The following is a 22,433-nucleotide window of genomic DNA, read 5'->3' as shown; positions in this document are numbered from 1 at the left end:
ACCCATGAACTACCCATTCATTTTCATTTCGTTAATCCATTCTTCCATTTATTATTCACTCATTATCTATCCACTTCCGAGAACATACTCTCATCCAATATACTTCCATCCTATCTCACCATCTCCACCCACATCCACAAAAGCCATGAATCCCCTCTCTCACAACGCTCTTTCCTTCACCCTCCCAATAAGAAAAAAAAAACAAAGCCATCAAAAGACTAATAAGCCACAGGTCTCCTCATCTCCCAACATCAACACACAAAGTAGGATATGGATCATTGTACTGAATCACAAGGTTGACCATATTCAATCATATTCAATACCATTGCGCCACGGACATTTCTGTGTTCAGATATTGGGGAGGGTGGTGTTTGGGATTCTATGTGAATGATGGATAGTTGGGTGATGGGTTGATTAGTGTGATGAGGATTGGGAAGATGGTAGGTGAGGTTGGGGAGTGAGGGGGATTTGAGTTTTGTTTGGTGGGAAGAGGGTGAAAATTCCTGGAATGGGTAGTAGGAGAGTGGTGGGAAGCTGTAATCAAAGATTGCTTTCTACTAGGATTGTCTTTGGGAAGTAATTGCAAAAGGAGGTGGCTTGAACAGATGGATATGTTGTATAGATTAACGTCGTTCTACTGAGATTGCTTGTAATGTTATGTCCCAATGCAAATGCGCCAACTGTGAAATGACACGAAGTTGATCGACTTGACAATATATCTCAAAGTCTGCATTTTACAACTTGATGCAAGGATTTATTACAAATCTGACATCAAAATCGTATAATTGGAGATCGATGATGTGAAGATTGAATTGGTTAAGGATTTGGAGGTCGAGGAAGTATTTAATAAATTTGTACACCAACTGTTATGTGCCCCTGCTCCCACAGATGCACTGTTAATGATATGCTACTCACAACTTGCGAGTTTTTAGTAAGTATTTTACAATATGTATTCTACATCCGTATCATTCACACATGTGGTATACACATCTATGATATACCAAGAGGCTTCAATATTCTCTCCCGTGCGACTCTTGTTGCAACATCACCACCCTTTTGCAATGCGATTGCTCCAATAATAGCATACAATGAAGTGGCTAGTACGAGCTCAAGACCAGACTTCTCGAGATTGTCCTTCTGTAAAGAGAATTAGTAGCCATATGGAATATGCCTCGTGAAAGAACACTCCAACTTACCATTCTAGGTTCCCATCGAATGATATCTGGCATGCCCATCTGGGTAGCCAGATTCGCCAATCTCTCCTTGCTTAAAATATCATCCACCTTGACGTTGGTCAAGTTTGGCAAACCGTCCAGAGCAGGGTGTGAAAATGGCTCCTCAACTTCTGTCCCCTGGCCGTCTGTTTCCTGAGGTAATTGAGTTTTTGTCGCAACCGGCGATTGTAGTAAAACCAAACTTGTCTGTAAGTTCAATATCCTACGTCCTGCACATTATAGACTCAGTATACGTTCAGCCATTCGCAACGCAAATCAGGATACGCACCGAAATATGCCAATCGATCATTGAACCCTCTCCTTCCTTGATCAAAACTCTTATGTGTAATCGCAAGCCATTTTACTTCGTCTGTAAGTACTTCGTCGCCTCCCCGTCCTAGAAATTTGATATAAAATCGATTTAATCTTTCCGGATCGCTGTTGACTTCCCATGTGGGTATATCGTGGTTTGCCCTCGGGTTGAATGGTAATTTCATCTGTGGTGGTGTGTATGACCATCTTGGTCTTGCACCTCGTTCTTCATTATATTGGGTATCTGATCTCGAGGTTGATATTGAAAATTGTCGGGCGGTATTTGAGCGGGAGGATATGGGAGTGGCGCATGAGCATCTTTGACCTGCTTGACGGGTAAGGGACCGAAGCGATCGGGTGGTAGTTTTGGATGCCATTGCTATGTATAATTCGTGGTTAATCGTCGTGCAAATACCCCCTCCTCTAGTAAAATAATTCCTCGAAGTTGAAAGCTCAAGATTTCTGGAAACTTTATGTAGACGCTAAACTTCTTTTGGTATAGACCGAGTTTCGCGTCCATCATTGTGCCGACTCGCCGACGCGTCTCACCAAGAACGACATCATTTAAAATTCCACTAAGTACTCGAGGTATTTAAGCTATTGGACTCTTAATTTATGATCATGAAATTCATGAAATAATTTACAATATTATTTTGCTATGGCTACTCAAGGGATTGCCGGTTCGAAAGAATCAGATATATCTTCCGTCCTCACACAACGACTTGCTTCTGTCCTTCCTAAAGACGTCACTTTTAAGATCTACCATCTATCTACCCCTCCAACCAAAACCTCATCATTATATTCTGCGCCGCCGAATAGTCGACCCGATAGGACTTATCGCGAGAGCCATTTTCTTACAGTTTCAATTCGAACTCCTTCAAAACAAGATGCATCTGAACTACTTGAAGTATTAGTTTTTGCAATCGAAATCCTGATTTATTCCACCGCATATGATACTACATTTTTTGTTTCAAAGGCCGATTCGACCGGTTATCTTCACCTTCTAAATCTACCCAAAGGAACGCCTTCTCCCATAAGGGATATCAGTGCTACATTCTTACAACATTTGGTCGAACAACATCAAAGGGAAAATATTCGAAGTATTGTCTCGCTTTTCGCACGAGCTCAAGATCAATATCTTTTCCCAGGGAGCATTGAATATAGTGGAAAGCATGTGTTGGACGATAGAGGCTTGGTGCGCTGGTGGTGTCGAGTTCTTGATCCCCTGATAGAGCAGACGGAAACCTCGAATAATTTGCGAAAATCACAATGGGACTCAGTGAAGGGCTTTTTAATTGTGCCTGGGCAGGACAATTACGAGACCAGGTCATATCTTCCAGCAAGAGCAAAGGCACAGACTACGCAGAGCTCCTGGACCATTGGGCACCCACTTCGACAAATTTCAAGACATGCAGATGATGTTCCTCCACGATGTCTAGTCCCACATTATCCTGACGATCCAAAAGCAAGATTTCTAGACGAATTAGATGATGAAATAGGAAGAGGAAAGGATGATTCGAATGGGCAATGGAAGAGTGTGAGAAATATTGACCAATTTTGGGAAATGATGGCATATAGACAAGAGTGTTCAGCCGGTCGACTTGTTGGATTTATATGGATTGTTTTTACACCAACATCTCGACATAATCACGGAGATCTTGTAATTGGCAGCAGCCAAACTTCAACATTAGCTGACGATAGTCAAGAGCTCAACTCATCATTTTCATCCATACCAGACGCTACACCAGCCATTTCCACTCCAACGACATCCTTTCCTAGCTCGAATCCAGCTCAGCAGTCACCTCCGAAGCGAAGTGATATTCTTTCAGTCATTAAGGAACCTAGTCAATTGTCAAAGACTTCCGCCCAACGGAAGAAGAAAAAATTGTCTGGGCGTATCATTCCTAGACAGCCACGCATTAAGACTGAGAATAAAAATTACTTGTTAGAAAGACCCGAGAGCACTGCATACTATACTTGGAAACCAGAAGGTCGTGGTCAAATTATCGTTGACGAAACGGATTATCATCGAATCAATGAATTGCTTCTTCGACTAGACTTTGCCGATCTAGACCTAGCAAGTTCGAGTTCGAAAAGATGGATCAATGAAGTTCGTTCAGGTGCTGGAAGCATGGGCGACACATGGGGCCAATTAGTTACAGGAACCAAAGTAACAGAGATCACAAATAAGTCGAGTGCCGCAGGCGTTACAACTCTTAATGTAGGACTTGTGCGAAAGAAAAGGAAATCCAGCACAGATGAGCCTCATGAGCCCACTCCTGCCGCGGTAACGATCCCACAAGTTAATGTGCTTGGAGCTGGTATGATTAGAAAAAAGGTAAAGAACTGACGTGGTTAACATTGCGCCTGGTGTATATTTGGGATAGTTAAAGGTCTGCATTCAAAAGGCGTTGGATACAAGGGGTGTTTCCGAGATATGAATACCCAGGATATGGATCACGGATAATCGAGGCAATTATTATTTCGCATTTTTATACAACACTCACGTGAATTCGAAACACAATCGCGAAGCACTGATGCAGTGGCTTCTCAATAGCCCCGGCCCAATGCGCCAGCCTCGTAGACCCATATTTCCCCAGGTCCGGCACATCCTTCTCCTTGCGTTATTTATGGAATGGTAGGGGATAACTTCAAATAGACTACGAGTAGCCGATGATCTTCGGGATTGCGACAAAGTTGCCGTTCCATCTGACCCCATTTTTGAAGCGGTAAAGTAGGTAAGCGAGACCTCCTTTACTTCTCCACATTGTTCGGGTGCACAATTGGTCTATTCGTACACAGATGTCATATGACATTTAATCTTTTTTACGCCCCGACCAATGAGAGATTAATGCCTCATTAGTCAGCTACACTTCTCACATCATTGCTGTTTCCTTCTTCATATATGAACCTAGATTTCTCAAAGATTTTAAATTCCTAGTTAGAAGCGGTCATATTTGTTTCTCTGCAATACCCTGAAATATTTTGTATTGACTCTCCTCATGTTCACTTATCAGTGTTGATTATTATCATCAGATTCTTTGTTGCCCAAAAAACGATGATGCTTTTTTCTAGTCTCATAGTCTTAGCATCGACAGTCTTTATCGGTACCAATGCTCTCGCTCTGAGTACCACAACTACGCATTCAAGCCCCATTGCAGCTCCAACTATTTTGCGGCGCGACGCGACTACCACTGCTTCACCTTCATCCACAAGTCCACTTTATTTCCTAACAACAAATTACATTACCATTGCCGGGGTAACAAATGCACATGTGACTAACCCAGCCAAAACAGTCTCTTTTGCAGTTCCTACCTGCATACAAACACTTACGCCGGACAAGAATGGATATCTGCCTCCGGGTACATGCAACGCTCTTTATGACTACTATCCTAGTTCTGCATCAGCTGTAGCTGCAGCTGCCATTTTCGGAATCCTTACTCTAGCTCACATCATACAAGCATTCTTTTACAAAAAGGTATTTATTCTTTCACTTTACCCCAGACTTTAACACCAAAATTGACACATTACGCAGGTATATAGTTTCTTCATAATTTCAGCATCCATCTGGGGTCTCACGGCCTTCATAATCCGTATTTTATCAACCTACAACCAACAAGATAACGTCCTTGAACTCACGTCGTCCATCTTTGCCTTGACTATCTCGCCCTTGATCAGTGCCTATTACTTCATTCTCCTGGGTCACCTCGTACATCATTACCTCCCAAGTCGTTCTCTTCTCGGTATTCGTCCTCATCTCCTCGCGCTCCCATTCTTAATATTCAATGCAGCGGCCTTTGTGCTAGAAATTGTGGGTACATCAATGATGGAGAAGAGGGATTTTGAACGAGAACAGAGGAATGCCAATCATGTTTACATTGGAGGCTTGATCGTGCAGATGCCAGTTACCTTTGTGTTCTTGGGCTTGCTTGTGGCATTTTGGAGAGAGATGGGTGTGCTGGGACAAAGGAGCGTCATGGGAGCAGGGTGGAAGAGCTTACTGGGAGCATTATTTGGAGGGTTGTGTTTTATCCTGGTAAATTTTCTATCCTTAATATAAAATGATATCATCTAGATAGTTGTACTAACACAAACCCCACAGATCCAGATATTCTTCTCTCTCGCTCGATTCTCTACTAGACATAAGACATCCAGTGCACTGTCCACCCATGAATATTATTTCTACATCTTTGAAGTCACTCCAGCAATTCTAGCTATAAGCATGATGAACGCACTTCACCCTGGTCGAATCATGATCGGAGAAGAGAAAATGGAAAGTCTTTGGAGCATTCTCACGTGTTGCTCGCCTTGCTGTAGATTGAGATTCAAAGCCAAAAAAACAGGGATACGGGCTTGATTGCTAGCTCGAAGAACTGACTGACTTAGATGAGGAGGGTCTGAGGGGAAATGTGATAAGAATGATGAGCCGCCGAGGTATACTCCTTTGCGAGCTGGTTTTAATTTTGCCCTTGCTCTAAAATAGTGTAGAGATATTGCTTATTTTGTTGTTTTTTGATTTTATACTTTACTTCTTTTCCGGTGTAATGTGCAGCCCCAGTATTTTTTAAGACACGAAAAAAAACCATCGAGGGAAGTCTTGCGATAGCCCAACTTGCTTTTTCACAGCTCACTTTGCATGTCGGCTCATCCATATCATAAAATGACAGCCCGGTAACCCGTACTTTGATTGGTCAGCTGCATGCCCACTGAGTTGTTTTTGCCTCATCACAAGATATATCAAGCAGAGTCCCCTCATTCTCTGAGAGCTAGATGTAAATTACATTTACAAAGTCGAAATGCCGTGCACAAAAAAATGGAAAGTGGTTCTGAGAGATGACAGGGACGACCCAGATGAATCCGTGTTGAGCCTGGCCTGTAGTAACTCCGCCAGATTTCGCCAGCCTATCGTCTTGAAGCCAGGCATAATTGAACAGAGATTGGAGGGCAACGAAGTTATTCAGCGATGGGGACTCCCGACTCCCTGTGAATGTGAAGCCCGCGACAACACTGCAGACGTCATAGTCTCCGCTATTGGGTCCTGGAAACCTTCCGCACTATTAAAAATGTTGGATCTCAGCATATCTCAATTTTACTGGAGTACATCTACTTATAATATGGAATTTTTTGTTAAAAGATCATGGAAATTTTTACGAGTATGTGTCCTTCGAACCACAGCGATTTCACTAAAATTAATCTAGGTCACGCTCGACAAACGGGCTCTAACCTATCACATCCATGACGATGATAGATGGCAGCTATTGGGATCTGAACACTTGGGTATTGAGGACATTTGCACTCTGGAAGATCATTATAAAAAAACTGGCACGAGTGTCATATTGCGAAAAGCGACCGAATACTGGCTGGGAGATTGGGAAATTCCCTCCCCTGGCACCAAGATAGTCTCAAGGAATTCGAATTTGAGTGTTACGTCACCACGAAAGATGGGCAATGGATATGCATCGACGAATTAGAGGCTGTTTGCAGAAATCCAACTGTGGAGGATAAAAAACTGACGCCACAGCAAGTATCCGTACAGTCAGGCAGCGATACCGAAATCGAGACCGGGACGACGAACGCCACGAGCACCAAGAATCCGGATCGATTCCATCTGCAAGAAACGGAGAAGAGAAAGCGTGCAGCAGAATGATTAGGTTGATGAACAGGCTTTAGCAGATGTATCCAAGATGATCTGCTTAGGAAGTAGTCCCCAGAATGGAATAGGATGAAAGAGAATCATTATACGGACCTTCGTTAGCATCTAGTAGTATTCAATCAAAAGTTGGGTGTAGTGAGCAAGTTCTGATTTGGTATCATGATATGTGAACTGTATGATTATTATTTCACAATTCCACGTGTTCGACCAATGAGAAGCGGATGACGCGGCAATGCTCATTCATTCGGGAATATGCATATTTGAGTCTTGAAGGTCTTTAGGCAACAGTAAGGTAGATGCTCGTTTGTTGTTGGTTTAGTCTTTGTTACACACCTTTTGACCTTGTTTGCATTTCATAGAGACCTTGGGCTCTCCTCATCTTTAGTGCCTCGCAAACAGGACTTGGTAAAGGTTAGTACTGCCTGAGTTACCGTGGAAGTATGTGTATGAGAATGATCACATAGAAGACATAGAAATTTTGGAGAACTGAAACCAGCTAAGATGAATTTAAACCGAATCAATCATATAGTCAATAGAGTATCCTTCAATCCGCCCTCTCGATTATGCTATTTGATGCCGCAATAGATGAACTGGAGGCCTAACGCTCTTCAATGCGGAGAGGCTTCGTTTGTAGAATTATGTCAGTCACTGAAAACTTTGGTAAAGCGATGCACTTTGCCGAGATATGCAGGGATTTCATTGGTTGGATGTCAAGTTCACTGCACTCGAAACTTCATTTGTTGAGTTACATTCAACTGAACTAGATATCGGTTTCAAAATACAAACGGCCAGGGTATCAGAAGTCGCTCTGCGCTCCGAAGGAAAAAAGAAGTGCAGGGTCCCACGAATGAGTCGATCTTAGTGTGAAGGCTTTGAGAATGCTGAACGCAAGTTTCCGACGAAATATTGTCTGCCTGTGATGGCGGTGCCCATGCATGCTTCCGACCCTTCAACTTGCCTTTACCTGAGCAATTGGTTTTCAATTTGGTCATGCCAGTTACACGGATTGCTTAGATTATAACTACACCTTTTGGACATTTGTATGTAGACGAATTTCCAGAGGCAGCTTCGCAATCTTTCTAATTTTTCCTCTCAACATCTCTCGCAACGCAACCGCCATCCGATTCGCAACCATGTCTAGTCAGCAGTTATGCATTCGAGCTGATCACAATCTCGATCTTCATCTCAATTTTTCGGCTGATGCCCCCAACTATAGTCCTCACATTATCCACAAAACCGCAAACCCCGCGGGGGAAAAAACTGATTCTGTTGCCGCCACTCTTGTGGATGTCATTCGCACCATTCTTGCCTACCAATGCCCATGGGCTTTGGTCGACCTCCTCGATTTTAGCGTGGAAGAGTTATATGTCAGTTTAGACGCTTTCGACGAGACACATTGTGGCTTTGTTGCTCGTAAGGATCGGAAAGTCCAGGTGGGATTCATCGATTTGATCAAAGGAATTCTGTTAATTGCGATTGCAGGTAGTCTTCAATGACATGACTTCCAAGAAACGATGGCACTACGGCTACGAAATACTTGACGATGGACAGTGGATTCTCGTCATCCCTGGGGGCTTTGAAACAGAGACGCTTGTCAATCATTTGATCGAAAATGAATGGCTGGGATATAATGCAGGATTCGTAAGAGAGAGGGACAAGCGTTTCGAAAAACCTCGTCTCCAGATAGATGCGTGGCTAAAGTATTTGGAGCGTGGAATCACAGACACCTTGGATCCAAGCAAAGAGAGAAAGAGAGGGTTGTTAGATGAAATAAACTTGTCCTTCTTCCGCTCGATGGTACGCATGTTTCTTCGATCACTATTTGGGGGAGTTGGGGGATGGTTTTTGTAATTATAGAGAACACAATAAGTCTGTGGTAAGAAGACAATACTGCGTAGTTGGAGCAAAGTGAAAGCGAGAAATGTTTGCTTTCGAATATTGGGTATCCATTGCAACCTTACAATAAAAAGCTTTAGTTGGTGTATTCTGTTGTGGCGAGCAAATATGATCCTTGTGTTTTATCCTTGTGGCTGCAGTCTTGAATAAAAAACTACTTCGGCACCTTTCCGTGCCGAAGACTGGTACCCGTAGCCTGAGCTCGGTAGATGCTCGTTTCCTCATCCATCAAGATTTAAGAGTGCTAAATTTCCATAATCCTGTCATCTCCTAAAAGTTTTAATGAACTCATACTCCTTCTTCCATCTCACTACCTACCTCTAGAAATGAACGACCCAAACCTCAAAGAAGGGACTGCCCAGCGAGTTAATGTTGGATACGAATGCAAAGTTAACCTTCTTACAGATGCTCCTTCGGGTCACTCACACATAATCAGATGGATTGCTGTGGTTGAAAAGGACAAAGTTCCACACGATTTATTTACAGTTGACGTAATTGCTACTATTCTCTACGAAATTGATCCGTCTGCTCTTAGTCATTTGCTCGATGTTCAAGCGAGTCAGTTTTATTGCTGGTGGACAACAAACGGGCATATCAAGGAATCTGAAAGTGATAAGGAATTCCAGAGTGAAACCGTGGATACCGAGAGCCATAAATCGGATGACTTGTCGCCAGACCACATATATCTTCTTCGCGTGGAAAACATTGTTCAAGTCGGGGTGAGTAGCTTCCTGAAAAACATGTGTGGAACACGCATGTTTAGTGCAGTGGAAATGCCTCTGATAACCCAATCATAGATCGTTAGTTTCGCGAGTCATCGCTCTGATTTGAATGTAACTTATGCTATCTGCGAGAAGGGAAATTGGGAGATTGTATACTCTGAAGATCAGAGTCAAGATGAGAAATACTACCCAAGTACCAGCTCTCTAGATCGTCGCGAAGCACACGATCATAAATTAGCAAGAATTATTATACGCGGGACAGATTTCGAGGACAAGAATAATGTGCCAATGGGCTTTCACTGGGCATGTGTGCTTCAAAATGGAGCCGGTGGCCCAAAATATTCCGGGCGCAGGACACAAAACATCTCGAATGCGGATCGTATCACCGAAGTTTCTCAACAGGTTCAAGAAACTATAACTGGTTCTGGAGGCAGTAGCAGATTTGCAAACAGGATGTCTGAGGTCCAAGGTCCGTTGGACAGACTTCAGAAGTCAGCCGAGAAGTTGACAAGCTCTTTGAAGAGAAAGCGCGATGATTGAGAGGATATGATGGCTGATTTGGCATGGAAATGGGGTTTGACTGTGGCTTCCGTATCGAGGAGATGAGAAATATTGTGGGTTCACATAACTTGGGCTGTCATATCAGTTGGTTAAGGAAGAAGATTGTCAGATTGTATGCAAATGATGAACGAAACATGGAAGGAAAACTTCCGATCAAGCCTTAATTCCTTTTGTGAATTTTAAAATTTGATTGTCAAATGATGGAACATGGAAGAGTGCTATGAAATACTTAGATACTAATTTTTATAAGCCTACAAGTCTAAAGGGTCATCCAATTTTCGATTCTGAGTCGAGATAATTCTCAGGTAGTTCAACTCAATTTTGGTAAAATCATTCAATCTGTCCAGCGTGAGATTGGTGAGATTGTTTTTGTTACCATGTCCATGGAGTTTCTCTTGAATGTCCTCGGAGTTTCCGTCAAAGAGAGTATCCATTTGAAGAGAGCCAATTTCCAAGCAGTCTATTCCACAAAGAAAAAGAAACCGAAAGAATTGATGAATAGAAGGGACAGTAAATTGATGAATCGCCAAGCATATCCATACTATTGCTACCGAATACTACTCTAGCGTAGCCAAAACAAACATAAAAAAATCCTGGTGTGCTCTGGCCTAGCTTTGATATGCAGCTCAAGAGCCTGTCACAAGCTACCCCTTGGAAAAAGCTAGGTACAATCGATTTCTTCTGCCAAAACAAAACTCAAGAGATTCAAGTGCGAAGGGATGTTCTACCAAAGAGTTGTTTAGTGATACACTGTTATATAACAGCACTAGGTTGATCCCTTCTTTTATTTATCATTGATATTTAAGACAACGTGCCCCATACTTGACTCCATCAATCTAGCTCAAGCAAAGCCTCGATTAAATATGGAAGACAAATCTTGTCAAAAGGTTGACCTGAACCTCGATATCAGCATCGACCTCCCGGCAAATGCTCCGGAAGGCCATCTCCATCTCCTCAATGTGAAAAGACCTCGAAATAATCCTCAACCTCCAAAATACAAGAAGCGCAAATCAAACCAGATTGAATTCCCGGAAGATTTGTCTTTGGTTGATGTCCTAGCAACTATACTCTTCGACTGGAAACCGGCAGCACTTCATCACCTTCTCAACGTTCAAAACAAACAATTTTATTGTGCAGCTGCATGGACAGAGTACATAGTAGAATACAGACCTATGGAAAATCGCATACATCTAATACCTTCAGAAAGAGTCGAAAAATGCGCCTGTAAAGAAATCGAGAAGAACATGGCTCAGCGTATGGATCAGAAATATCTAGCCGATGGCATACTCCAAGATAGGATTTTCCCAGTTTTGATGTACGAGCCTGAAGCTAAGAGTACAAAGGAGCAGAAATCAAAGGCAACTACTACAAATGAGCTCAACGATATCGGGCGGGAGTCAAATACTGAGAGCAGCTCTGATACTCTAATGGAAGGAAATATAAACGCAAGGGTCACGGAGCTCGAAAGTCAGGTATTGGTACTGCAGAACTCGATCAAGGAACTTATTGGTCCAGTAAGAAAAAGGCGTCTAGAGGGTCAATCAGAAAGTGTTCGGGGCATCGATTTAGAGCAGAAATAGTGCTACGTTGTGCAATGGAACTTGGATTGAGCAATAATAGTAAGGTGCATGGTCCAGAAGAAGGTTGCACATGTGCCAGAAACTCTTGGTGGTGTGGGCACACAATACTGAACAGGATGAATCCACAATAAATCATGTTTGGCTACTTGAGACTTGGAAATTTGTGCTTTGCATTTCGAAGAAAATTTGCCTGAGAAAAAGTAAGAATGTAACAAAAATTCTGCAAGGCCCTCGCTGATCTCCGCGCCCTGGAGCTTGATGAGCAATGATAAGCATAGTAGGGATAATGACTAAGGGCAGGAATAGTAGAGTGCAAACAAGTTTGCAAGCGAGGTATCATGGTGTGAGAACTCGCATCATCTGGAGTTTCATTGTTATTTGAGATGGAACACAGACCGAAATTAAGGAGCTCCAAGATAGAATAGATTAACCGGAGGATGTCACAAAATTTGAAGTTGTGGCGTAAGACATCACAGGCAGTAGAGACATTTCAGCAGCCCTGGGAATTAGGCAGTTTCAATTTGTGAAAGATATCGAAATTATGTGGGAATCTATGAACAAAAATTAAACATCCAATCTATATAGTGAAGACTTCTCCATCCAGTGATCTACTTTTGACCTTACTTGGCCCCTTTTTCATTTCTGTCCAGGTCCCATTGACATTCCAAGTGCCCGCCTTTGTGTAATCCCAGCTTCTAGACCCTTGCATATATCCAAATCTAAAATATTCGGGTTGTTGTAAAGGTGAGTTTTTATACCAAACGAAATGCTTATCACTTGCGAATCCTTCATCGGTGTATCCTCTGAAACGTTCTACATCGTTGACTAGCACACTGATGCCATCAAATGGGGCAGGTGGTGGAAGCCAGGTGAAAGATATAGAAGAAACATTACTACTCATTGAAATCTCTGGAGATGAAATATGTGGTAGCGCGGAATTATGTTTCGCATCTCCTTGAAGTGCTGCAGGAGTCTGAAGCACAGGATCAAATCCCCACCGTGCAATACCGTTGATGAACAAGCCGACCAACAATCCTTGGTAGAGAAGTGCAGGTCTAGTCTGCATAGAAGTTCCCGGTAGCAGTAAAAGAGCAAGAATATAGTGATGTATTCGAAGACTGAGACCAGGTAGTAGGAGAGATATGAGTAAAGCGGTAACAAATATCCCATACAAGCCGAGAAAACGAATTAAACGACCCTCCATGCGAAAGAAGAATGCTTGTTTCACGATTATAATGATAAGGAATATGATGATAAGTGCCAGAGCAAGTTTGGCATCTGGCTGTTGATTTATATCGTGAGCATTCAGCCGTTGAATAGGGATCCACTCAAAAGTATAATTTGAGAGTGTTCCAACCCAGCAGCCCCCGAGCCATAATATCGTCTTCTCGATTTGAGCTATGAGCCCAGTCAAGGCACGTTCGACGCCCATGTATTTATATATGACAAAAGCGCAAAAAGCTGCAGGTAGGAACTTCCCTAATATGTTTGAGACCAGTCCGGCCATAGTATTAAAATTAGGTGGATCAGAGCCGAGACCAGTATGAGCAAAAAGCCCAGTGAAAATGGAAAAGAAAAAGAGACTAGGCGATGTAGTAAAAAGCGATAGCACTACTGTGAACGTCAGAGAAACAAACAGCAGTGACCAGCGCGAATCTTTGGCCTTGCAAGTGATTCCTTTCTGGAATGTAAATGAGGATGGGAAGGTCGAATCGAAACCAATGCTTTTGATCCCATGCCTATTTGAGCTTTGATAGCTATTGCGTTCTCCAACCAGCAACACAACGCCGCAACCTCCTTTGACATTATCGACAACTCCAGCATGGATTGCGGATCCGCAGATAAAGCTGTCACTGCGATAGATTGCAGTAGTATCATCGTCTGCAGGTCCACCAATCACTAATGGCCTGTAGTTGATTTCTTGCGCTCCAACAGCTCGCGGATTAAGAACCTTTGCGCTGGCACAGTTTGCGGGACATTTGAATGCAAAACCACTTCCGTTAAAGGGACGGCAATCGTTTCCATTCAACCCACACTGGTTCCCAGCTACCCAATATGTATTGCCACATCCAATATCGCTAGGGACTCCCCATTCCTCTATCGCGGTAGCAAGTGTGCTCTGGCGTAGGACAAGAGCAAAAGTCAGAATCCAACAGAAGTAATATGCTACGAGAAGCGAGATCCTATGTCTTCTCTTTGGTATATATCGATCTAAAAGCCGTAATGGTGCTTCCTGCAGCCATGGAAACCAAGGCTTGATGACGTTTATGCGCGGAGGGTCTGGCCCATTCGCCCAAGTAATAGCTTGCTTAGTGACACGTCTGACCGGAGTAGGAATCCATTTAAGGTACCGATAGGAAGACTGATCTTGTAAAAACCGAGGGGTAGGAGGAGAATCATCATCTGATATTTCGTTCATGGGTAGAAGCTGAGTGAGTGTAGGGTCTTCAATTGGATCATCGGGGTGGTCATTGTCCGTAAAATGGTGCCTGTTATCGACGCGACCATTTCGGTCCCCCATATTGTATTATTGAAACCCGAGAAATGAAGGTGATTTGATCCGAACGTTTTGCCTGCTCGATTGCTTTTCCTTGCTTATTATAGGAAATTGGGCATGTCAGTCCTCGGTCCAAATAACAACTGAATTCTTGTGGCAATCTCAATTTATTCAACAGCAGGAAAAACAACGTAAAAGAGAGTTAATGTACCATGAGTACTGCGGTGATAGAGGTATACTTTTGAAGTACTCCTCCCTTCTCGTCAGACTTGAGAAATGCAACATTTATCGCACGGACACTTGTCCGATAAGGATAAGCTGCTGTGAAAACAGAGCTAACCACTTATAGACTAGTCTATCTATTCTGTGCTAGTACTAATCAAGCCGCCAGTGTGGTAAAAATTATATTCTGGTCAGATTCTATGATACAGCTGTTCTCGACGCCAATATACAATTCTTTGTCCAAAATTATACATTTTGAGATGTTTATGAAATCTGCAAGTGCTTGTCTCAAATTTACGGACGCTCTGTATATAATCTGAGGGTTACTGGCCTGCAGAAAACTCAGTATCTTGGCGATATTTAATCGACCTATTTGCTCATACGTCTTATTTCACTTAACGAAATGTCCACTATCAATATGGCTCCCAAGAACCCTACGAGGCTCGGATTTCAGATTTTGAATACTTTGGATCACAATGCCTCTGGACCAAGGCTCGGAAGAATCACTCTGGAAGGACGGAAAGATTTGGAAACCCCGGATTTCCTCGCCATTACATCTAGAGGCGTCATACCTCATATGACGCCAGATGTAATTGCAGCACATGCAAAAGTACCGGGTGTCCATTTCGCATTGGAAGATTGTAGGTTTCACATCATTATATCACGTGTTTGTATTCGTTCTGATCTTTTCTAGTCATAGAAAAGAGCAATAAAACAACCATATCTCCCATCTTGAATTGCCCTGGAGCAGAACCACCTCTTCATGCTTTTACAGCCTTGTCCAGATCTACCATATCTCTTTTGGCACCAAGACGGACACCCGCTGTTACAGCCCCCAACGGCAACAGTAACACAGCCATTTCTGTATTTACATCCACAGGATTTCAACCTCTTTCTAACAAATCCTACATCGATTCAATCGCAACTTTACGCCCGGATATCGCCATTGGGCTCGCGGATGTTCCCTATAGCACTATAGCAGGAGCCAAACGTACCGCCAAAATGGGCGATAGAAGTGGGCAGTGGCTGGCCCAGCTCTTGGCTGACAAAGTCAAGGAACAACCCGTTTTTGCACCAGTATTACCCATCGATTATCAAAGCCAGTGGGAGTACATAAATTATATTTCTGACGAACTGGTCGATGAGGTGTCTGGTTTAGCTTTCTATGATTCAAACTTACTCCCAGAAATTCCAGAGACTACAGCCATGTCTTTACTCCCTCGACTCTCCTTGGATGAGCCATCATCTCCTCATCATGTACTTCGTCAAATCTCACTCGGAATGGACATTTTCACCATACCTTTCATCAACTTTGCCACAGATGCAGGGATCGCATTAACGTTTGAATTCCCATCTTCCGCCAACTCTCAATCTCCAAACGAGAGCAGTTCAGTCCTTCCTCTGGGTATTGATATGTGGACTGCAGCTCATGCTACTTCCTTACTTCCCCTTTCTGAATCTTGCAAATGCTATGCATGCACTTCCCACCACCGAGCATTCATCCAGCATTTACTTTCAGCCAAAGAAATGCTTGGATGGGTCTTACTCCAAGTTCACAACCATTATGTTCTTTCGGAATTCTTTACATCAATACGAAAGAGTATTAAAGAAGGCACATTTGAGAAAGGCTGCGAAGAGTTTGCCAGGAAATACGATAGTGAGCTACCAGAGAAGAGTGGACAAGGACCAAGAATGAGAGGATATCAGTATAAAAGTGAGGGGGCAGGGGAGCGGAAGAAGAACAAAGCTGCCTGGAACAACCTGGGATCCGACTCAAAAGCCACCGGCTCAGAAGTTGCGCTGGTGCCGGATGAGAGCTCGAAAGAGCTTGAAGAAAAAGGATTCGCGGAAAAATTAGAGAATTAGATAGTTGTTAGCATCGTACTATGATAATTCTTGTATCGATGAGTAATGTAGATATCTGGATACATCAAAGGCTACTAAGCACTCTCTATTCTCAATTCTATCTTTAATACGTCTCTTGGAGCTCTAGTTAAAGTGTTTCTTTGTCAGGTTTCCGGAGCTACCCGCCCCCAACTTAGCTCCTCCATGGGCATCAAACCAGTCCAAAAACTGGAACATGCTTGCCTTTGGAATACGTTCCATAGAAGTCTGGTTCAACCACTGCATTCCAAATTTCACCTTACTTCCCGAAAACCACTCAAAGTTATCGAAGATAGCCCAGCCAAATGCACCAGTGACATTGACGCCTGAAATACATTAGTACAAGCCACATCAGGCATTGGCAATGGGAAACTTACCATCAACAACCTTTGCTGCAAGAATATTGTCCAAGAACCCTCTATAATAATCTGCTCGTCTCAAATCCCACAAGATCTCACCCAAAGTACCCATCTGTCCCTCAAACGGCTCCGCAAATCCGAACTCACTAACAACGATATCCCCTACTGCTGGAAACAACTCTTTTGTAATAACATTCAAGAACTTACGGATAGCAGCTGGTGTACTAACCAACCAGTTGACCCCTTCATCGGCGGCAGGTCCTAATGGGAACCCATCTGCGGCAAGCGAAGTTGAACCTGCGCATTCAGGAAAAGAGGGGTGGGAAGAATTCGATGCGCAGGCTGCAGAACCTCCAGGGATGGTAGTAGCAAGGAATGCGGTATAGCCATCTATAGCGAAGAAATCACAACTTCCTTTGATCATGTCCTTTTCCTCCTGGGTGAATTCCGGAAGTAGATCTCCCAAAGTTTCTTTTAACATGGAAGAATAATCACCGTCGCGCCAACAGCCGTTGAACCAACCCAATGCGAATTCAAAGTTACGGGCTACAGAGTCGACGTCTCCTGAGGAGGTGCTGTTGGGTGCGTAGAAGTTACCGGAGTTTTTGAAGGTTATGCGGCCGGCACCGTGGAACTCTTCGTGGTACCATTTGGCCACCTTTGCGTGAGCGAGGATGCTGTAGTGTGAACAGGCGATGCGAGCGGGGAGACCACCAGTGATGTTGTGGTAAGCGGGGTAGTTGCCTTTGGTGTTTCCGGCAGGGTAGGAGGCGTATTGCCAGTTGCAGTATTGAGCTGAGGATGAAGGTTAGTAAGAGAGATGTAACTTTCGAGAGAGCAACATACGTTCATTGAATGTATACCAAATTGGCACATATTTGTCATATCTGGTGATGACAAACTTGGCATAATTGAAGAAGTCGTCTACAATTCGCTCGTCTGTCCAGGCTCCATATGAATTGAATAGGGCGAGGGGTGTATCTGAACAATGATTAGCATGTTAAAACATGACTTTTGGGTATCGTAAATTACCCCAATGAAACAGTGTGACAGCAGGCTTGATTCCATTGGCGACCATGCTAGCAATAACATCATCATAGTGCTCAACACCCTGTTGGTTTACGGGCCCGTTTCCGAATGGGAAGAATCTCGGCCTGGCAATCTCTCGCATTAGCACCCAAACTCATTGTGAATTCGAGACTACACCTACCAAGAGAATGACGGAGAGAAGTATGGAACTCCCAAACTAGCAAGACGAGCAAAGTCTTGTTTGTAAAGCCAATAGTGACTAGCCACGATATCACCGGTGGAGTTGTCTGCGACGGCTCCATAGTCTCGATGTGCAATCAAATCCCAAATCGAGGGACCTTTACCTTCATCCTTCGCGGCTCCTTCAATTTGATATGAACTGGCTGCTAAACCCCAAATGAAATCGTCAGGTAGACTTTGATTATTCAGGGATGTATCATAGGTTGGCACCTGCAAATATCAGATATGTGATCTTCAATGGTGACTAACTGACATACTAGAGGGTGAAAGATTCCTGGACGAGGATACGATGAAGGCTCTGGTGTTGGCTCTACTGTCGTCGTGATTGGCCCTACAGCGATGGATCCGACTTGGTTCCATAGCATAGCCAATTCCTCATTAGTGTACTCATAGGTTAATGTTGTCGTCGCTGCGGAGACATTGTAGACCTTAGTTGACCAGGTATTGGTAGCAGTAGCAATCGGAGAGCTTGTACAATGGGCCAAATGAGCGAAAATTTGAATGCCAAATAGGCAATTGATCTTAGATGAAAGCATCATTGCAGAGAAAGTGCATTCACCTGGTGTAGAAATTCACATCCTTTCACAACCTGCGAGATTGAACTTTATAGTTTCTTCAACCTGCATGTCTCAGAGCTTATGATGATCTCATTTCGTCCGATTAAATACAGACTGCCAGGGGACAACAAGCTGTACAGTTTGTTTCCGGTACGACTTGCATGTATTCCATGTCTAGATACGAGCCGATCGATACACGATGGACGTTTAACCTTTTTTTCAGGGCAGGGAGTTAAGTGCATTCGGGATGGCGGAGGGAAACCCCCCGAAGCTTTAATTGAATCATAGTTCATATTATATTGAAGCGCAGGAGATGCAGCCATTCAAAGGTCAACGGGTTAACTTGAATGACCCCGCATATACCTTGGCATATGGACAATAGTTTTTCCAAATTGAGGCAAGGTTTGAGGAGCCCCGCCGTATAATAATACGTTGCATAAAGAGATTTATGCTATCAACAAATGTGCATATAATGTTTTTGAATTTGAGACAGTTCACGATGTTGTTTCATGCTTTGAAATGTAGAAATACAAGTGCAAGAATTGGCAATAGCAATAGGCAATCAATACGTCTTCCGACTTGTATCATCGAACAGCAGTAGTGTCGGAGACACGCTTCCATAGAAAAGGTTGCTTCGTGCGCAAACGTTTTCAATAACCAGCTTGAAAGCTGTCATATATAGATCATAAAATGAAACAACAACGAGATTGATTTCCTCGAGGTCGAGATTAACGACAGATCCTTCCTTCTCAGAACATATAGTATGACGATATCAATAGCATAACGCCATCAATGTGCCATATCCCTAGCGCTACCACTTTGAAGATCAAGCAGCGTTGTGGATTGATGCTCATGAAGAGGAAAGAAAAATTAGTGACGCGAAAATTTCGTTGATATAGGACCCGAGTTTTTGAATCACGTGCTGGTATTTCTTAGTCAGTTGCGTCTTTGAAATTCTTGAGCCTTGATTCGTTCAATTTTCGTAGGGACATAACCGAGGCGCCGGAAACCGATACCTTCCGCATCAACGACGATAATATCAAGATCCTGGTGTCGTTTTATCCTTTGTGTAATTCATCATTTTCAATTGTTCTGTGACAACTTGAAGCACATAATCAATTTAATCAAAATGTTTTCGCAAAGAGCAACTCAACAATCGCTGCGCCGGCGTAAGTTTTCTCTGACCAATCTACAAACCACTACCCACCTCATACCCCAGACTCTATATTTTGCTCACCTGCTAACGATCTTTAATAGTCGCTGCTGGTCAGCCATCACTTATCTCACAATTGGCAATGAGGAAGCTCGCGGCACCTGCAGCCATTGGCGCATCAATGCAAACCAGGTTTGCCTCCCACAACGAATACCGCAAGCTTGACAACAACTAACATCTTGCAAGACCAGTAGCCACCCAAAAGTTAACCCCAAAAGATAGCTACAACATCCTCGTCGAGCAACGCAAACTCCGACCTGTCGCACCTCATCTCACAATCTACCAACCTCAAGTCCCTTGGATTATGTCTGCCCTCAATCGTATTACTGGTTGTATTCTCTCGGGAGGTTTCTACGTTTTCGGCGCTGCATATCTTGCTTCGCCTTTATTTGGATGGCACCTGGATACTGCCAGCATGGTGGCTGCGTTTGGAGCTTGGCCCCTGGCGGCAAAGTTCCTGGCTAAGTTCACATTAGCCATGCCATTCACATATCATTCCTTCAACGGAATAAGACATTTGGCTTGGGATATGGGAAAGACTTTCAAGAACGCTACAGTTGTTAAGACAGGATGGACAGTTGTTGGTTTGAGCGTTGGTAGTGCTTTGGCGTTGGTTGCTTTCTTCTAGGTTAAGGTTGGGAGGGGCAAATTTGGAGGGCTTGTAAGAAGAACAAATGAAGCATGGGCAACAAACATTGGTTTTTGTGAGGGGACTTGAAGATGTTATGGTGCTCGAAGACACAAGTTGAATATGCATCGTATTATGTATACGTTAATGTTCTACTGATCTGGGTCGCATCGGCCACCAAGCCGACCTATGCGTTGTATGAAATAATAAAAGACTTAACCCCAAGATATCACCTTCCTCAGCAGTCACTCTCCCCAGACCCTCCCTTTCAGTAGGATAAGAACAGGGTATCATATTCAGTTCTCAGCATTCCAAATAATATCAGACGATAGTATTGTCAAGTGGCAGTCGACTTGCGAAGCTTGCTTCAATCCCAATATTTTTGGAGGCCCTACCAACTTCAGAAGGCACAATCTCAAGACCCAACCGTTTTGCGTCATTCAATATAATCTCAGGCGAGACTATCGTTGTCAAAAGTGACCAGATCATTTACCCTCCATTATATTGAGTTGTAGCACAAGATCTGCCTGCTTTATGAGCCCTCTTTGGTCGTGTTTTATTCTCCGAGTTGGTAGCTTTGACTTTTTGAATTCGCCCGATTGATACCGTTTAAACAGCGAGCCTTGTATTCCCTCTACATATCTGACCCTACTTCTACTCCATGCTCGGTTACGAGCGTTTATTTCACTAATCGGTGTATCGGGGGGATCACCCAGGTTCATCTCCTCGTATTGCTCATTCATCTCTCTCAGCGCCTCCCGCAAAACACGTACTTCGGCTGGCCATTGGACTGTGGTATTGTGAATCTCATCGTTCCTCCTGTTTGGATTACTCTGATGATCTGGTATCCTGGATAAAACCGTCATGGTTGCTAGAGATGTTATGCCTCTATCTCTAATTTGAGGTCGTTAAGAAAAATCAACTGGATAACTCGAAGGACAAAAGTCCCACGTCTCAATGTTTAAAAGTGACAGTAGCCAAACATCTCAATGAGTGAAATTAATCGGTACTAAAATATAGCCTAAGGGAAGAAGATGGTGAGAATCAAACTATTTGTAGAGTAGATCGACGTTATTTCCATATACTATTTGATTTCCAAGTCATTCGCTCTCTCCTTAAGCAGGCGAAAAAGCAGACCGGAGTTGACCATTGGGAAACCCTTCAATAATCCAACTCTTCCATTTCAATTCAAAGAATCAAAGCTTTAACCAATATTATAACTGGAGGCTATTCGAGGGTTTGTCTAATACTATCCATTTTGGTAATTCCATTCATTCATGATTTATTACAGAATCTCTTGAAATCATCAATTTTGACCTTTTTTTTCCTCCTACGTATAGATAGACTAGATGACTCTTATCTTCCCCAATATTTCTCCAGTTGCTTAAAAACTACCTTGCACAAGATTAAATGGTCATGCCACTATTTCCACTAAACCCAATCCCAGAAACAACCATTCGGAATACGTTCTTGGGGATAGATGTCCAGCTTCAGGTTTGAACTTTGAAATATCTCTGCTTAGATAATCCCCATAACTACCTACCCAAGCTCCTCTACAGAAAAGCGTCGCGGGTACTTCATGAATCCCAACTCAACAGCCAACCACAATGTAAGATTACTTCCAAATCCCAATCATCATCCATGCGAGATTATCTTGACGATCAATCTTCACTACATACCTAGGTACTTAATACTAGCCAGTACCTCTAATGTCCTTCCATCAAACTATTAATCTTTATCCATATATCATACTTTTCAAAATTAACATCTCATTACTATCTAATTATGTACAAACTATCAGTCGCTCCTCGCCAGAATTGTACGGTGGAAATTTGGATCATGTCATTTTCGCAATTAAGTGTGTTA

The 22,433-nt window shown here is 43.1% G+C and overlaps 11 protein-coding genes across 11 annotated transcripts; 8 read left to right on the top strand and 3 right to left on the bottom strand.

Moving 5' to 3' along the window:
* Positions 1 to 990: 990 nt before the first annotated feature.
* On the bottom strand, positions 991 to 1,903 carry EAE97_006216 (uncharacterized protein; the record flags this gene model as incomplete). The annotated part of the gene is made up of 3 exons (XM_038876729.1): positions 991 to 1,137; positions 1,197 to 1,444; positions 1,504 to 1,903. The coding sequence occupies 3 exons, from the start codon at positions 1,901 to 1,903 to the stop codon at positions 991 to 993; spliced, it is 795 nt and encodes a 264-aa protein (XP_038732436.1).
* Positions 1,904 to 2,184: 281 nt separating this feature from the next.
* Positions 2,185 to 3,876, top strand: EAE97_006215 (uncharacterized protein; the record flags this gene model as incomplete). The annotated part of the gene is made up of 1 exon (XM_038876728.1): positions 2,185 to 3,876. One exon carries the CDS (start codon positions 2,185 to 2,187, stop codon positions 3,874 to 3,876), a length of 1,692 nt encoding a protein of 563 aa, XP_038732435.1.
* A 708-nt stretch (positions 3,877 to 4,584) lies between these two features.
* On the top strand, positions 4,585 to 5,883 carry EAE97_006214 (uncharacterized protein; the record flags this gene model as incomplete). The annotated part of the gene is made up of 3 exons (XM_038876727.1): positions 4,585 to 5,004; positions 5,062 to 5,562; positions 5,629 to 5,883. 3 exons carry the CDS (start codon positions 4,585 to 4,587, stop codon positions 5,881 to 5,883), a joined length of 1,176 nt encoding a protein of 391 aa, XP_038732434.1.
* A 439-nt stretch (positions 5,884 to 6,322) lies between these two features.
* EAE97_006213 (uncharacterized protein) lies at positions 6,323 to 6,997 on the top strand (the record flags this gene model as incomplete). Its single annotated transcript, XM_038876726.1, has 2 exons — positions 6,323 to 6,679; positions 6,725 to 6,997. 2 exons carry the CDS (start codon positions 6,323 to 6,325, stop codon positions 6,995 to 6,997), a joined length of 630 nt encoding a protein of 209 aa, XP_038732433.1.
* Positions 6,998 to 8,312: 1,315 nt separating this feature from the next.
* EAE97_006212 (uncharacterized protein) lies at positions 8,313 to 9,030 on the top strand (the record flags this gene model as incomplete). Its single annotated transcript, XM_038876725.1, has 2 exons — positions 8,313 to 8,612; positions 8,662 to 9,030. 2 exons carry the CDS (start codon positions 8,313 to 8,315, stop codon positions 9,028 to 9,030), a joined length of 669 nt encoding a protein of 222 aa, XP_038732432.1.
* Positions 9,031 to 9,401: 371 nt separating this feature from the next.
* EAE97_006211 (uncharacterized protein) lies at positions 9,402 to 10,337 on the top strand (the record flags this gene model as incomplete). The annotated part of the gene is made up of 2 exons (XM_038876724.1): positions 9,402 to 9,794; positions 9,873 to 10,337. The coding sequence occupies 2 exons, from the start codon at positions 9,402 to 9,404 to the stop codon at positions 10,335 to 10,337; spliced, it is 858 nt and encodes a 285-aa protein (XP_038732431.1).
* An 884-nt stretch (positions 10,338 to 11,221) lies between these two features.
* Positions 11,222 to 11,938, top strand: EAE97_006210 (uncharacterized protein; the record flags this gene model as incomplete). Its single annotated transcript, XM_038876723.1, has 1 exon — positions 11,222 to 11,938. The coding sequence occupies one exon, from the start codon at positions 11,222 to 11,224 to the stop codon at positions 11,936 to 11,938; it is 717 nt and encodes a 238-aa protein (XP_038732430.1).
* Positions 11,939 to 12,515: 577 nt separating this feature from the next.
* On the bottom strand, positions 12,516 to 14,459 carry EAE97_006209 (uncharacterized protein; the record flags this gene model as incomplete). Its single annotated transcript, XM_038876722.1, has 1 exon — positions 12,516 to 14,459. The coding sequence occupies one exon, from the start codon at positions 14,457 to 14,459 to the stop codon at positions 12,516 to 12,518; it is 1,944 nt and encodes a 647-aa protein (XP_038732429.1).
* A 601-nt stretch (positions 14,460 to 15,060) lies between these two features.
* Positions 15,061 to 16,523, top strand: EAE97_006208 (uncharacterized protein; the record flags this gene model as incomplete). Its single annotated transcript, XM_038876721.1, has 2 exons — positions 15,061 to 15,298; positions 15,352 to 16,523. 2 exons carry the CDS (start codon positions 15,061 to 15,063, stop codon positions 16,521 to 16,523), a joined length of 1,410 nt encoding a protein of 469 aa, XP_038732428.1.
* Positions 16,524 to 16,646: 123 nt separating this feature from the next.
* On the bottom strand, positions 16,647 to 18,705 carry EAE97_006207 (uncharacterized protein; the record flags this gene model as incomplete). The annotated part of the gene is made up of 6 exons (XM_038876720.1): positions 16,647 to 16,867; positions 16,919 to 17,695; positions 17,747 to 17,881; positions 17,933 to 18,054; positions 18,111 to 18,379; positions 18,427 to 18,705. 6 exons carry the CDS (start codon positions 18,703 to 18,705, stop codon positions 16,647 to 16,649), a joined length of 1,803 nt encoding a protein of 600 aa, XP_038732427.1.
* Positions 18,706 to 19,855: 1,150 nt separating this feature from the next.
* EAE97_006206 (uncharacterized protein) lies at positions 19,856 to 20,567 on the top strand (the record flags this gene model as incomplete). The annotated part of the gene is made up of 3 exons (XM_038876719.1): positions 19,856 to 19,895; positions 19,984 to 20,071; positions 20,126 to 20,567. The coding sequence occupies 3 exons, from the start codon at positions 19,856 to 19,858 to the stop codon at positions 20,565 to 20,567; spliced, it is 570 nt and encodes a 189-aa protein (XP_038732426.1).
* Positions 20,568 to 22,433: the final 1,866 nt, after the last annotated feature.

This window comes from Botrytis byssoidea (assembly GCF_014898295.1).
Source record: "Botrytis byssoidea strain MUCL 94 chromosome Unknown BBYS_011, whole genome shotgun sequence".
NCBI lineage: Eukaryota > Fungi > Ascomycota > Leotiomycetes > Helotiales > Sclerotiniaceae > Botrytis > Botrytis byssoidea.
Note: the sequence above shows the minus strand (reverse complement) of the source record. Positions and strands in the feature narration are given on the sequence as shown.